The following is a 17,091-nucleotide window of genomic DNA, read 5'->3' on the forward strand; positions in this document are numbered from 1 at the left end:
CACTCCTAAATTCTAACTAATTCCATACACTACAACTACTGAGAGATTACAAAATACAGTAAAGTTCCGGTCATCCGGTCCCAAAGCATCTGGAATTCTCATCCAATGAGCAATCAGAAAGGCACTTCCCTGCTGCATGTAGTAGTTCTCCCACAATACAACTGTCCAAATTCAAAAGGCAAAATCAGAATTGTAACTTCCTGAAAACCTTACCAAGGCAGAGTGGCTGAATTTTCAGGCTGATAGTAGATTCCTTGTTCTGGGAACTGATCGTTTGGTCGCTTCCTTTTCTTCCATTTTGACCAAAATCTTGCTCAACAGTATTTATGGTCCTGACCACTGACCACTCGTTTTTAAAATGCACATTCATTTTGTCACAAGAGATAAGTTGAATTTTCTCATCCACCACTAACACATTTCTCATGTAAGCAGCAGATTAATGTAACCTGCAATCTGCACTCCCAACATATGCCAGATTGCAGGGAGATTATCATATTATGCATGTTGGAAATTTGAAATAAAAACCAAAATGCTGGAAATGATTTATCCTTTGCAGTCTTGAACCACAGTGTCATTGACCACTCCATAACCTAAAGACACTATGTTCATATTTAAGAAAATTTGCAAGTTGCTTGCCTGTGACTGCATCATCACTTCTTCCAATAGTCTAGGGTGTGTACCATCAGAATTAGGAGCAGTTGGTCACTCGGCCCATTGAGCTGGCTCTGCCATTGAAGATTACAGATGATTTGATTCAAAACTCAACTCCACATTCCTGCTTATCCCCGTAAACTTTCACCCCGTTACTTATCTAACTTTCTCTGAATATTTTTAAGGCAAAGATTTTTGCATTTTTTCAGAAATAGAGTTCCAAAGAAATAACCCTCAGAAAACAGGTCTTATTTGTCTTATCTTTAAAAGTGATCCTTAGTTCTAGGCTCACCAACAGAAGTAACATTCTTTCCACACCCACCTGTTAAGAACCCCAGAGAATCTGGGATGCTTCATTCAAGTTACTTCTTTGCTCCTCGAAACTCTAGCAGATACAAGATTCGTCTGTTCATCTTTTCCTTATAATAACCGACCTATTTCAGGTTTTTGGAGTCTACCATAGTACACAGTCCTCCAGATGTGCTCTCATCAATCTCTTGTACAACTGAAGCATCATTTCCTTATTTTTACATTCAATTCCCTTCATAATAAACAATAACATTCTATTAGCTTTGCTAACTGTTTGCTGCACAAACACACACATCTGTTGTGATAGTGGACACACCAACCCATCCACATCAAAAAGGTTTGCAAACTCTCACTATTGAGAAAACGTGCTCTTTTATTGTCCAAAATGGACAAGTTCATATTTGAGATTTTTGCTCACTCACTTAACTTACCTATATTTGTTCCTGTGCCCGTTCAAAGCCTACTTTCTATTTCAGAGATCAGCTAATTTAGCAATCATAGCTATGATTCCTTCATCTAAACTATTCATATAGATCATGATGAATTAAGGGCTCAACAATGGTACCTGTGGCATATCATTCACTACAGCATGCCAAAAAGATCCATTTATGCCAAATCTTAGCCTCTTGTTAGCTAGTCAAAATTCTATCAATGCCCATTTGATACCCCTATACCATGAACTTATCTTTGACGTGGACCTTATCAAATGTCATCTGAAAATCTAAATTCAGTATATCCACTAGTTCCTCATTGACTTTAAATAAACTGTACTGAGGACATAGTACTATACAGCATGAGAACAGATCTTTTGGTCTATCTTGCCCATGTCAGTCAAATATTCTAAATTAATCTAGTCATTTGCCAGCATTTGGCCTACATCCCTCTAAGCACTTCCTATTCATAAACTCATCCAGCTGCCTTTTAAATGTCATAAGTGTACCAGCATCCACCACTTCCTCTGGCTGCTCATTCCATATATGTACCATCCTCTGTGGGAAAACGTTGTCCCTTAGGTCCCTTTTATATCTTTTCCTTCTCACCTTAAATGTATGCCCTCTTGTTCTGGACTTCCCCACCCCAGGGAGAAGACCTTAGCTAGTCATCCTATCCAAGGCCCTCATGATTTTATAAACCTCTATAAGGTTACCCCTGTGTCTCCAACGTTCCACAGAAAATAGCCTCAGCCAATTCAGGATCTTCCTATATCTCAAACCGTCCAATCCTGGCAAGATCCATGTAAATCTTTTCTGAGCCCTTTCAAGTTTCGCAACATCCTTCCTACAGCAGCGAGGCCAGAACTGAATGCAGTATTCCAAAAGTGGTGTAACCAATGTCCTGTACAGCTGAAACATGATCTCCCAATTCCAAAAGTCAATGCACGGACTAATAAATGCAAGCATACCAAATCACCATCTTCACTATCTTGTCTGCTTGCATCTCAACTTTCAAAGAACTATGAACCTTTTTTCAAAGAACTCCAATATTTTGGTTAAACAATTTGCCTTTTACAAAACCACACCAACTCTTACCTTGAATGTATCTAAATGCTTGTTTATGACATCTTTAGTAATAGCTTTTAACATTTGCCCTAGCAGAGATTAAGCTAACTGGCCTTTACTTTCATACTTTCCACCTCCCTCCTCCTTGAGTATTTGAGTGACATTAGCTATTTTCCAACTGAAAAGAAACTCCTCTGAATCAAGTGAATTTTGTGATATTAAAACCGATGTATCAACCATCTCACCTTTTTCAGAACCCACGATGAAACCATCAGGACTCAGGGACATGTCAAGCCACAGTTCTAACTGCTGCTCCAATGAGTGCAATTTTCGAGCCCCTTAGCTGTTTCAATTCCTGATTGACCGCTATTTCTAGGATGTTACTTATATCCCCTAACGTTAGGATGGATGCAAAATTTCAGTTCAATTCATCTGACAGCTCCTTATTCGCCATTATCAAGTCTCTTGACTCATTTCCACTTTAACTCGTCTTTAATAGTTGTCGAGATGTTACGCTATATATTTTTAGTTTTATTGCTAGCATACTCTCACCTTAATTTTTGTGTCCTAATTCATCCTTTAGTTATTCTTTGCTTTTTAAAAAATATTCTGCCCAATCTACGGATTTACCACTCATCTTTTCACAATTATAATCTTGTTCCTCAAGTTTCATCCTAAACACATTCTCATCTAGTCTACCTTTGCCCATCGGATTCTTCCAGTCTACAAGGTTAAAATCCCCCATGATAATAGCCATACAAGCTTTCAATATTTCTTAATATTCTTAAGAAAGGTTACTGGACCTGGAACGTTAACACTGACTTCTCTCATTGGATGCTGCCAGGCCTGCGTTTTTGCAGCAATTTCCATTTTTGTTTTTGTTTCCAATATGCTAACCACTGAGCACGGTGGCTCAGTGGTTAGCACTGCTGCTTCACAGCACCAGGGACCCAGGTTTGATTCTAGCCTGGGGCGACTGTCTGCGTGGAGTTTGCACATTCTCCCCATGTCTGTGTGCGTTTCCTCCCACAGTCCAAAGATGTGCCATGTTAAATTGCCCATAGTGTCCACGGATGTTTAGGTTAGGTGGGTTAGACATGGGAAAATTGGGGAAATGGGTCTGGGTGGGATGCTCTTCAGAGGGGCGACGTAGACTTGTTGGGCCAAATGGCCGGTTTCCATTCCGTAGGGATTCTGTGAACATTTCTTTTTTGATACCTTGCCTTGCGTGGTGACTCTGTTGTGGTCCATACACTGCGAACTGAGCGTAGGTGCTCTACTAAGTGGTCTCTGAGTCTCTACATCAATGAGACCATGCAGAGACTCGCAGGCCGCTTTGTAGAGCGCCTACGCTTGGTTTGCGACAAACGACAACACCATCTAGTCGTGAACCACTTCAACTCCCCCTCCCACTCCCTGGAAGACGTGTCCATCCTGGGCCTCCTCCAGTGTCACAATGATGCCACCTGCAATCTGGAGGAACAACACCTCTTAATTCCGCCTTGGAAGCCTACAACCCAATAGTCTCAATGTGGACTTTACTAGCTTCAAAATCTCCGCAATCTCATCCCAAGACCAGCCACACCCCCTCAACCCCGCTTAATTGGCCTGTCCGTCTTCTCTCGCACCTGTCCATTCCACTATCTACCTGCTATCACCGCTCCCCACCTCTCCATTCATTTCAGAGCCCCTGGCTCCTCCCGCATTTCTGAGGAAGGCTCCCGACTCAAAACATCAACTTTCTTGCTCCTCTGATGCTGCCTGGCCTGCCGTGTTCCTCCAACTCCATGCTGTTATTCACTTACCTGTTGGATTTGAATGTTCACGTACCGTACATTTTTAGTTTATTTTTCTATTTATAAACTGAACAGAAGCTTTGATGCCCTCTTTTTGATTGAAAGAAATATATTTATTTAATTCTACTTAACTCTAGATTTTCCACCATCGATCTATTTACTTGTTACTTTTACTGCTGCTTATTTGGGGCACTTCTGTGGCTCATTATACTTGTCTATTCTTATAACCAACCCAATTATTTTGTGGTCAACATTTTCCTAAGGTGCTACTACTTTGATCAGTTACTTAATCCACTTCATTACCTTGGGCTAAGTCAAGCAATGCTCACTTACTGTACTGGCAACAAAAGGATGCAAGAAGCAGTCAAGGCATTTTCTGAAAATCCTTCCAAATTTTACCAACATACATTACCTTTGCTCCAGTCTTTCTTGCAACATTTAAAATAACCCTAAATGATCCTACTGGTAGCAGCACATATTTGTATTGTTGACCTCCCATTCCTTAATTGTTTTTTATTCACTTAATGACATGGATGTCACCAATTGGGCCAGCACTTATTTTTCACCCCTGAAAAGGTGTTGGTGAGTTGCTTTCTTAGACTGCTACAGTCCATACGCTGTTGTACTATATGGTGGGGCCTACAACAGACAAGAAACAGTACCATTTCCCAACTCCTTCTAAGCTTTATCGATGTAAAATTCTTTACTACCCCCAACCCATTGTCATTCCTGAAACTGACAGAACCAAGAATTTTAAGAGCTCAGTCCTGTTCAAAAACATATCATGTGTCTAAAATATCGCATTCCTCCACAGTTGCTAACTGTACAATTCTGTGTTCATTTCTTTGTATATTCAGGCACACATCTTTCAATCCTCATTGTAATTATTTTCTTCATTCACCCATATTCTCTTTTCTGGTTTACTTATGAGATTATGATATTTCTTCCTTTCTCTAGATTACTCTATCTAATTTGAAAAATGTAATCAGTATTAGCAGCACCAAGCTGGCAAGAAGCAAATTTTGCTGAGTTACTTTTCATAAGTATTTATTGGGAACTTCTTGACAATTTCTCATTAATAAGGACGAATTGGTTAAATGGGATAAACTTATCGTAGTGGCACGACATAGTTATTATTCCCACCTACGTGACTTTGATACCGAGAGCAAGAAATATGTTTGGAAGTATTTTAAGACAAATAAACAATCTAACTCAAGTAATGACTTACCGTGAAGTTGAGGGAGAAGATGTCTTCCACAGCCTCCTCTGGATAATCTAACAATTGCTGCATGCTCCTGTACAAAAGTACCGATTGATATGAAGCTAACTGATTTGCTAATGCAAAGAATCATGACATCAGCACACACATATGTGAATAGAAACATAACTGAAGAATTTGAGAGATCTATGAGACCTAATATTTTGGTTGCAAATACACAGTTGTAATAAGGATAATGGGGATGCATGAGTGATTGGAACCAAAATGGAACACATATCTGGGAGGGTTGTGGGATGGCAGGTGATCACAGAGATGCAGAGTCAGGCCACGAAGGGACTGGTTTAAAAAATCCACATGCTTGTTCCTCTAATGTGCGGCTTGACCAACAGCCAATATATAAATCGGTGAGCACAGGGGTGACGACTGAACTAGATTTAAAGACAGAGAGAATACGGGTGGAATTTTCAAGCCTCAAATTTGAGGGGCTAGAATGTGGGAGGCTAGCAGAAATGCATTAGAATGCAGCCAGTCACGGGTTACAAATGGGTGTCATCTGTTGAGGTTTGAAAGTCGGACCACAATGCAGAAAGGTGAATAGCTGCTATTGGTAAGTATAGGAATATTTACATGCTAGATCTTTAAATTTTAAAACTGCCTGTGGGATCATGTTTGTAAGTTGGACGTTTGCAAATTAGAGACCCCTGGAGTCATACCCAATGGTAACAAAAGCATGGGGTTTTGACAATAGATGAGCTGAAGCTGTGCTGGGTAGTGTGAGATAGTGCAACATTACTGGAAACAGGTGGTCTACGAAATGCTACGGATATGTGACTAGAACTCACCACATGGTGAAATGTGATAAGAATGTTGCAAGTTACAGTTCAAGCTTACACAGGTGTCAGCTAGAAAGGATGGAGTCAGTATCTAGTGAATGCAGCTCTGGTAGGGCCTTTGGCATTCTCAGAAGTTAATTACAGGAAGCTTCTGCTCATTCAGTATTGTACAATGGACAAACAGTTTGTTAATTTACCAACTGTGGAGTTGTCGAGATACAGTACTGCCAGAAAGCATGTGAAAACAATTTTCAGACGTTGCCACCAAGGGGCAGCACATAGAGGCAAAAAAAAGGAACCGGCCAAGAGGAGACTCTTATGGGACACCTTAGGTAGTAATTATAATTATTACTTGAGGAAGGATGTTGTTGCACTGAAGGTAGTTCAGAGGAGGTTTACTTGATTGACTCTGAAGATGAGGAGCTTGTCTTAAGAAGAGGTATTGAGTAGTTTAGGCCTATACTTTCTGGAGTTTAGAAGAATGAGAGGAGATCTAACTCAGGCGTACAAGGTGGAAAGGGGGTTGACAAATTAGACGGAGGGAGATGTTTCCTCATGTGGGACAATTTAGAACAATAGGTTATTGTTGTAAATCCGCTAGCCCTTATGCAAAAACCTAGATGAGAAGTAACTTCTCTCAAAGAGTTGTAAATTTGTGGAGTGCGTTAAAGGAGGAAATGCACAGATATTTACTTAGTAATGGGTTGAAGGGTTGTGGAAAGGAAAGTGGCGTTGAGGCCAAGATGAGATCAGCCATGATTGTATTAAATTTTAGAACAGGCTTGATGGGCTGAACTATTGCTCCTAGTTATGTTCTTAGCTAAACTGCTGACGTAAATTTAAAATATACTTATTTATAAATCAACAGAAACATTGACTTCCTTCATCTAAAATGGAATTATTTTCTCGACTTTAAATGGGCAAATGTTGAAACAACTGAAAATGTTTTGGTGTTGGGTTTTATTGATAATTGGCATGTTCATATTCCTCAAAAACTGAGGAAGGCCAACTGCAAAAGAACCAACTGCATTCAGGAAGCAATATCAAACAAAAATTATTTGTTGTTGTGACTTAGAACATATAACATAAGAACATAAGAACATAAGAACTAGGAGCAGGAGTAGGCCATTCAGCCCTTCAAGCCTGCTCCACAATTCAATAAGATCATGGCTGATCTTTTCGTGGACTCAGATCCACTTACCCGGGCTCTCACTGCATCCCTTAATTCCTCTACTGTTAATAAACATTAGCTTTAAAAGCATTTACTGAAGTAGCGTCAACTACTTCACTGGGCAAGGAATTCCACTGATTAACAACCCTCTGGGTGAAGAAGTTCCTTCTCAATTCAGTCCTAAATCTGCTCCCTCTAATCTCAAGGCTATGTCCTCTTGTCCTAGCTTCACCTGCCAGTGGGAACGTCCTCTCTATTTCTATCTTATCTATTCCCTTCATAATTTTATATGTTCCTATAAGATACCCCCTCAATCTTCTGAATTCCAATGAATATAATCCCAATCTACTCAGTCTCTCCTCATAAGCCAACCTCTTCAACTCTGGAATCAATCAAGTGAACCTCCTCTGCGTGCCCTCCAGTGCCAGTACATCCCTCCTCAAGGAAGGAGACCAAAACTGTACACAATGCTCCAGGTGTGGCCTCACCAGCACCTTATACAGCTGCAACATAACCTCTCTGCTTTTAAACTCAATCCCTTTAGCAATGAAGGACAAAATTCCATTTGCCTTCCAAATTATTTGTTGTACTGTAGACCAACCTTCTATGATTCATGGACAAGGACATCCAGTCCCTTTGCATAGCAGCATGCTGCAACGTTTTACCATTCAAGTAATAATCCCTTTTACTATTACTCCTACCAAAATGTATGACTTCACATTTACTTACATTGTATTCCATCTGCCAGACCTCTGGCACTCACTCAATGTATCTATGTTTCTCTGCAAACGTTCAGTTCTCTGCACACTTTGCTCGGCCACTCATCTTAGTGTCATCTGCAAACTTTGACACCCTACACATGGTCCCCAACTCCAAATCATCTATATAAATTGTAAATAAGTGTGGTCCCAACACCTATCCCTGAGACTTCTTCCTTAGAAAAATACAAGGCAGTGTTTCTGGATTTTGCCCTCATGCTCTTGCATTGTTAGACACCTGGATTGCAACCTCACTGAAGAATACCAACACAATAATTTTAACTTCTCACCAGTTTGAAATCTGAGTGTCTGATATTCCTTTCTTAGTTTCTTATGCTTTGACTCCAGTGTACTATAATCTTGATCAAGTTGAGGGAGATCAAACACAATTTATTACTAATTCAGTTATTTTTGTACCCTTTGTTTATTTTAAAGAATTGCTTTTTGGAATTATTTCTGATTCTGAGCCACCAGGAACACCTTTGCTTTCTAATCTGCTCAGAGGATGAAGACTGAGCACTTGTATTTGATATTTTGACTCGTGACTAGGCACTCTGAAGGAAAAAATTTGCTTTGAGGTTTCTTCAAAATTTCTCAAAAATGGAGTTGGGTCCTAATGAGGGTGAAAACGTTGAACATATAAAGAAAAACTTGATAACAGAATAAGTAGAAGCTAGAATCTGGCTGTAAAATTTGATACTAGACGCATGTAATTTTCTCAAAACATCACAGAAAGGCCTCAGGATTTACGCAATGAGAACTACTGTGATATCATACAAATTTTTGGGATTTGCTTAACTCTTATTTTAAAAGCCAAGATAGCCGATCATATATTCTTGCTGTGCCTAAAGGATGCTTGAATGAATATAAACTTTTTAAACAATCAGTTACATTAGCTAACCTGCCAACAATCGGCATCAATTCCTTCAGGTCATCGAGGGTAGGCTTCTGCTTTAGCAGTTTCTTATATAAAGCCAATGGAAAATGAAGGTCAACTATTGTGAAGTTGTAGATTGCAAGACCGCAAACGACACCAATCAAATGAAATAAATCAATTTCTTCAAAAGTCTAAACAAGATAACAAACAAATATTGTTTAATGAACAATACGCACATTAGATTATTTCAGCAGTAAATTCAGAAAGAAATTAAATCAATTAGAATGCAATAAAGCTTAATATTCACCAAAAACAGATTATTTATTATGAGATTACCATATTCTCCAATTGTGTTGCGACTTCTCTTCAATATCTATTTCAATTAAAAACCGAAAGAACTGCGGATGCTGTAAATCAGAAACAAAAACAAACAAAGTTGCTGGAAAAGCCCACCAGGTCTGGCAGCATCTGTGAAGGAAAAAACAGAGTTAACGTTTTGGGTCCTGTTCTGAGGAAGGGTCACCGGACCCGAAGCGTTAACTCTGTTTTTTCCTTTACAGGTGCTGCCAGACCTGCTGGGCTTTTCCAGCAAATTTGTTTTTGTTCTACTTCAATTAAGACCATCAGCAAGCTATTCCATTAAGTAATCAAGATTAGAAACATGTCAAGATTGCAAAGAAACTGAGCCAAAACAAATCTCAGTAATGGCTCACATTGAAGTTGGTGATGGGTTTCATTTAATGATTTATTTCTCTGACCTTAATCCCTATGCACCACGAACAGGAAAGAAAAGTGAAATTGACATCCTTAGCCAAGACATTGGAATTAGGCCTTCCCAAAGAAAAGAAGTGCAGAAAATAAAAGAGAATTGGAAAAGGTGTACAAGGTGGGACTTGAACTTATATAATAGGTTTACTTACCTCAAGCTGTCCCAAAGCATTTACAACTAAGCAAGTAATTTGGAAGTGTAGTGGTTGTCATGTAGGGAAAGACAATAGTCAATTTGCAACAGCAAGATCCCAGATTTAGACGCGATACTGACCAAATAATCCATTTTAAATATGTTGGCTGAGGGATAAAATGTTGGCTGGGACACTGTGTTCTTCCTTTGTTCTTGTTTTAAAAGCACTAAGAAGTCTTTTACATCCACCTTAGTGGGAAAATAGGCCGTCTGTTTAATACCTCATCCACACAGCACTTCTGACAGTGCAACATTCCTTCAATAGCTCATGTAAGTGACAGACAAGAGTATACGCTCAAAACTCTAGAATGGGGTTTGTACCCATAATCTGAGACAGGTGGGAGTGTTAACTCAGACACAGCTGAGACCCTGCAATTAACATAATCAGGAAGAACAATGGCACATTTAAAAGATTAGAGTCAAACATTATAGGAACATATGTGATAAAAGTCAGTATGAAAATTAACTGGATCTACAGGTCTTTTGTATTCAATACTTAACACATCCAAAAACTTCAGAACAATTAAAAAAGCAAAGTTTTTTTTCTGTTATTCACTTGTGGGATGTGGGCATCGTTGGCTGGCCAGCATTTATTGCCTTGAGAAGGTTGTGATGAGCAGAATTCTCTGACCACTACAATCCATGTGCTGCGGGTTGACCCTCAATACAATTAGGGAGGGAATTCCAGGACTTCGACCCAGCAACACTGAAGGAATGGTGATATATTTCTGAGTTAGAATGGGGAGCGGCCTGAAGGGGAACTTGCAGGTGCTGATGCTCCTATCCTACTACATGGAAGTCAGTCATTGTGTTTGTCAAGTGCTGTCTAAGGATCTGTAGTGAACTTCTGCAGTACATTTTGTAGAACATTCAGTAGCAGCAGTATCCAAGTTGGTAGAGGTGAATTCTTGTAGATATGAAGAACATGAAATCATTGTCGAAAGTCGGGAAAAACCCATCTGGTTCACTGATTGCCTTCAGGAAAATGAGTCTACCGGTCTTACCTGTTTTGGCCTACATGTGATTCCTGATTTCTCAACTGATCTCTGAGCAATGCGGGATAGGTAATGAATGCTGGCCCAGCCAGCAACGCCCACATTCTGAGAAAGTGTTTTTATTAAAATTCTCTCTCAAAAGCAATAAATACTGGCCAGCCAACAATAACCAGGTCCCACGAGTGAATATCAAAGAAAAAGTGCCTGACTGATGCCCAATCAATGTTGCTAGATCTGTTTGAAATCTTCTCCATTTAGCACAGTGACAGTGACCAAGAACACAATGAAATGTATTACCAGTATGAAGGCAAGATTGAGTTTCCACAAGGACTGTGTGGTGGTCACTCTTACCAACACTTCTGAATGGATGCATCTGCAGCCAGCAGATTGCTAAGGATGATGACAAGTATGTGTCTGCCTCTTGCAGGCTCCCTCACCACTTGCTGCAGACCCAGTCTAGCAACTATGCCCTTTAGGCCTGCCCAATTCAATCAATAGTGCTGCTGCTGACATTGAAATCCCCAATCCAGAAAACATTTTGCGCCCTTGTCATTCTCAGTGCTTCCTCCAAGTGTTGTCCAATATGGTGGAGTACTGATTCATTAGCCAAGGGACTTCAGTGTCCAGAGTCAATGTTGAGAACTCCCAGGGCAACTCACTCCCGAAAATATACTACCGTGTCACCACCTCTGCTGAGTCTGTTCTTCTAGTGGGACAGGACATATCCACAGACGACAAAGGTGGTGGCTGGGTCATTGTCTGTAAGGTATGACTACATCAAGCTGTTGCGTGACTGATCTGTGAGACAACTCTCCTAATTTTGGCACCAGTCCCCAGGTGTTAGAAAAGAGGACATCGAAGGGTCAACAGAGCTGTTTATGCCGTTGTTTCCTCTGGTGCCTATGTCAACACCAGGTTGCCTGTCTGGTTTCATTTCTTTGTTAAGACTTTGTAGTGATTGATACAACTGAGTGGCTTCTTAGGCCACATTAGAGTCCAGTTGTGTGTCAATCACATTGCTGTGTGCCTGCAGTCACATGTAGGCTAGACCAGGTGAGAACGGCAGATTTCCTTTCTGAAAAGGATTATAAAAGAGATTGGATTTATAATTATCCAGCAAGCAACAATTTGATTGGAGGGAGCATGGATTTGTCAAGGGCAGGTTGTGTCTCACAAACCTCTGAGTTTTTTTTGAGGTGGCCAACCATGTGGATGAGGCTAGGGCAGTTGACATGGTGTACATGGACTTCAGTAAAGCCTTTGATAAGGTTCCACATGGTAGGCTATTGGAGAAAATGCAGAGGCACGGGATTGAGGGAGATTTAGCAGTTTGGATTAGAAACTGGCTTTCTGTAAGAAGGCAATGAGTGGTGGTCGATGGAAAATATTCAGCCTGGAGTCCGGTTACTCGTGGTGTGCCTCAGGGATCTGTGTTGGGACCACTGCTATTTGTCATTTTTATAAATGACTTGGACACTGGCATAGGTGGATGGGTTAGTAAGTTTGCAGATGACACTAAAGTCAGTGGAGTGGTGGAATGTTGCAGGGAGACTTGGATAAACTGCAGAACTGGGCTGAAAGGTGGCAAATGGAGTTCAATACAGTTAAATGTGAGGTGAGTCACTTTGGGAAGAATAATAGGAAGGCAGAATACCAGGTCAATGGAAAGATTCTTGGTAATGTGGATGTGCAGTGGGATCTTTGTGTCCATGTACATAGATCCCTGAAAGTTGCCACCCAGGTTGATAGTGCTGTTAAGGCGGCTTGCGGTGTGTTAGGTTTTATTGGTAGAGGGATTGAGTTCCGGAGCCGTGATGTCATGCTGCAACTGTACAAAACACTAGTGCGGCCTCATTTGGAATACTGCATGCAATTCTGGTCACCCCATTACAGGAAAAATGTGGAAGCATTGGAAAAGGTGCTGAGGAGATTGACCAGGATGTTGCCTGGTCTGGAGTGCAGGCCCTATGAAGAAAGGCTGAGGGGCTTGGGTCTGTTCTCACTGGAAAGAAAGAAGCTAAGAGGGGATTTAATAGAGACATACAAGATGACCAGAGGATTAGATAGGGTGGACAGTGAGAGTCTTTTTCCAAGAATGATGACTTCAGCTTGTACAAGGGGGCATAGCTACAAATTGAGGGGTGATACATTTAAGACAGATGTCAGAGGCAGGTTCTTTACTCAGAGAGTGGCAAGGGCATGGAACACCCTGCCTGCCAACGTAGTTAACTCAGCCACATTAGGGGCATTTAAACAGTCCTTGGATAAACATATGGATGATGATGGGATAGTGTAGGGAGAGGGGATTAGATTAGTTCACAGGTCGACGCAACATCGAGGGCCAAAGGGCCTGTTCTGCGCTGTATTGTTCTAAAGACTGGAGCAATTCAGGCTTTTTAGCCTGGCACAGAAGGAATAAGTGATTTTAAAGTTAGACAAGGTAAGCGAAAAAACATAAATGGAAAGGAAAATTGAGATTGTAAATTGGCTCATGGTACAAGTCAAAACAGTTACAAATATTTACTGATACATTTCCTAATGACAATGATCAATACACAGAATAGACTCTTGGATTGAGTAGTGGTGGCAAAAACCCAGAAACTGTGGAAAAAATACAGTGGAAACAACTCTAGATTTTTGACATCCATGAAACAAGATGTGCTAAGAACATTTCACTTGTAGAACTGTGTAGACTTTATTTTGAAATGAGGAAAATTCTGGTTGTTGGCATGAGCAGAAATGTGAGAGTCAATCACATTTAAACTATTTTCATAAAAACCAAAAGAACTGCAGATGCTGTAAATCAGGAACAAAAACAAAGTTGCTGGAAAAGCTCAGCAGGTCTGGCAGCATCTGGGCAGAAGAAAAACAGAGTTAATGTTTTGGGTCCGGTGACCCTTCCTCAGAAGTGTGCAAACTATTTTCAAATTTGTTTCATTTTTGAAACTTTCAAATTATAAATCAGGAGACTGGCTACCTACAGGTTTTAATCAAAATATGTAAAGCTAGATAACCACCGTCCATTCATTAGCTGGTATCTGTTAAAATTTCAGCTAATGTACTGTTAAGTTGATTGTATTCTTAGTTAAATCATTTAACATAATGGGGCTTCCTGAACATTAGATCAGATGCGTTTGAGCTGGCCATGACAGAATGACAGCTGCCCGTGGCTGATGCAGAACATAGCTCACAATAGTTACTGCGTATGGGAGAATATTGGCTTAATATAGTATCTGCAAGTAGAACAATAGTAACTCTGTATAATCAAGGTTACTTAAATGGGATAGAATGGGCAGCTGCAATTGTTTACATAGATAAGAACATTTCACACTGATTAGTTGCTTAAATAATTCAAGAGAAACAATCTGATACAATATTAAGGGTGAGTTTTAGTTAAGATTCTTCAAATAATCATAGGTGTAGATACTGAAGCTGTCACAGATCCACACATATACAAAAAAATCACTAAAAGCGTTAAAAGGAAAAGATTCAAACCAGTCTCAGAAGTAAAAGCAGCTCCCTTCTCACTACAGGGAGGACAGAATACAGATTATTAGCAGACATCAGTATGTGGATTGAATTAAGAGATTAAGATACAACTTGTCAGCTATAAAATTTTAACACTAAGTGTACCAATATGACTTTGTTGGAACTGATCAAAACTCAATATTCTTTTGTATTGCCTGTAATGAGAAATTTAAAAGTTCCTGAAATGATAGGCAAGTATCTAATTAATTAATATTTAACATGGTGTGGCTGGCAAATGTTACTTGACTACAGTATCCACTGTGAAAAGCTTCAAGGAGAAAGATAAGAAAGTCTGGGAAAACATTAAGACAGACTGGAGGCGGACCACAAGCCTGTCCTCGTCACTGATTAGCAAGCTTGAACTGGGTAAGATGCTGTACCTAAGAGTCAATTACAGAGGGATAACTCAGTGCTGCAGACCAACAGTAATCAAAGGGGAACATGTATGTTCTAAGTTTAAACTGTGTAAGTTAGGGCATTCTGAATCATTTTGTGTTTTATTTTTGTCATTTTGTTTTTGCTCTGCGCTGTAAATTGCAATAAAGGTCATCTGAATCTGCCCTGCATCTCGGATCCTCTTTAAAAATATGACATCTAACAATGAGTTTTAGTGTAAGAGATACAGAGATATTAGACCATATTTGATTTCAACTTTTATACCTGAAATGAAAACCAGATGAGTCGAGATTCCTCATAGTACCGAAACATGCCATATTTAGGATCTAATAAATCTCTCATAATTAAGAGGAAAAACTCTTTCCGGACACCTCCAGCATCCACAGCTTCTTCTCCGACAAAAATGACCTAAATACAAAGAGAGATGCAGAAATTTTAATCTTGAATCTCTGCAAGTACTTTACAGATTATTGATTGAAAACAATTTGGCAACCTTATCTAAATGGAAAAGTATGTTCATTTTATAAAACGCATTATATATTCCTCCTCCTCCTCATCCATGCAACGTCTTTCAGCTAGTAAGTGCTTTTCACATGTGCATTTCTATATTTACTATTTTTTTTAAAAGGAGTAAGCACAAACCAGGTGCCATGCAAGATGCACCATATAGCAATGCATGAGGAGGAGGGCTAACTGCATTAGATTTCTCTAGCATTCGGTGCAACATGTTTCTGCAGTCATAGCAGCATTGGGATAGGATTCATTTTACATGGTGCTACTGAGATGGAAGGTGGGTGGCAAAGAAGAAAGCCGGAGATTACAGCTAGTGACAGACAAGGGTTAAGTTTTAGTACATTACTAAGAGCTATTAACAGTGGGGCAAGAGAGGAGGTTGGGGTTACAGGATCGAACACCAGAAAGTTGCAATGGTCGGTAGCACACTGGCTGATCGAACTGTTGCAATATAGCTAAGTTATGTTGGTACTCCCACAGCACTATTTAAGAAATATCAGGACATTGATTTATTAACAATAAGGTAACACCAACATATGTTCAAGCCAGGATGGAGGGGGATTTGGATGTGATAGCATTCCCATACACCTGCTGTCCTTGGGTTTGGGACATTTAGTGGAAGAAATCTTGTACAACTGTAGCCACGCTATGCTAACAAAAAAGGAATGCATAAATGAGTTAGTGGATTCCTTGGGATCAGACAAGATGGTGTATTCTGGACAATGTCAGATTTCCTGATGATTGAAGTTGCAAACTTTCAGACAGGCAGAAAATGTTCCAATATACACCAAGCTTGTGCCTTTTAGATGATGGACAGCCTCTGCAGTCAGAAGTTGAGCTGCTAACCACACTTCACCGAAACTTCTGACTGTCTCTAGTAGTTGAAGCATTCAAGAGGCTGGTCTAGCTCAGTTTCTGGTCAATGGTGGCCAGAATGGATGCTGTTAGTGGGAAACTTAGTGATTCTAATGCCTTTAAATTTTGGGGCAAGGGCAGAATTATGCTCTCTCTTGCTGGAAGCCTCCATCGCCTGGCAGTCCTTAAATTCCAAACAATCCAAATGAAACCACTTACGCATGTTGTGCATGTCTGCAACTCATTCTCTGATCTACACTCCGAGTACTAATTTATTCTCTCCATAACGGCCAAATCAGCCAATAATGATCCTCTCTGAACTGCCTTGCTTTTTTCCTTTCAAAGTCAGACTTCAACTTCAAACCTACTCTAAATTGCCTGCTACATCCCTCAATATTTTAATTGTCTTCCTCCTCTCAAAATCAATGAACCCTCAAAACCCATCGTTAACAGCTTTTGTTCGACCGTTCTAAACTTTTACAAAACCTCAATGCCAATTACCTTTTCATAGTTCCCTCTCCAGTTTATAAACTTCAGTCGTTTTCTGAGACACTGTATAAAAGTAAGTGCCATCAGTCTATCTGACAAATTTCTATTGCATGGAATGCATACTTTTTATAAGATATGTACAAAGTGTAATGGCAATCGAAGATTTCTTCTTTTTACAATGGTGCTTCCTTAACTCATTTCACAGAGTCAATGGCAGGTGACTGAGTAAAAAAAAAAGCAA

General features: G+C 40.0%; 1 protein-coding gene across 2 annotated transcripts in view; it reads right to left on the bottom strand.

Annotated features, from left to right (window-relative positions):
• The window catches only part of herc4 (HECT and RLD domain containing E3 ubiquitin protein ligase 4), a 104,975-nt gene that overhangs the window by 18,264 nt on the left and 69,620 nt on the right, over positions 1 to 17,091 (bottom strand). Inside the window, exons 18-20 of one of the 2 annotated variants that reach the window (XM_059653175.1) lie at positions 15,258 to 15,401; positions 9,138 to 9,304; positions 5,484 to 5,550 (exon numbers count right to left, since the gene is read on the bottom strand). In XM_059653175.1, coding sequence (XP_059509158.1) covers positions 5,484 to 5,550; positions 9,138 to 9,304; positions 15,258 to 15,401 — 378 coding nt within the window. The remainder of the gene's footprint in view (positions 1 to 5,483; positions 5,551 to 9,137; positions 9,305 to 15,257; positions 15,402 to 17,091) is intronic. The other variant, XR_009446986.1, reaches the window with a different exon arrangement.

Source organism: Stegostoma tigrinum, chromosome 20, assembly GCF_030684315.1.
Source record: "Stegostoma tigrinum isolate sSteTig4 chromosome 20, sSteTig4.hap1, whole genome shotgun sequence".
Taxonomy (NCBI): Eukaryota; Metazoa; Chordata; class Chondrichthyes; order Orectolobiformes; family Stegostomatidae; genus Stegostoma; species Stegostoma tigrinum.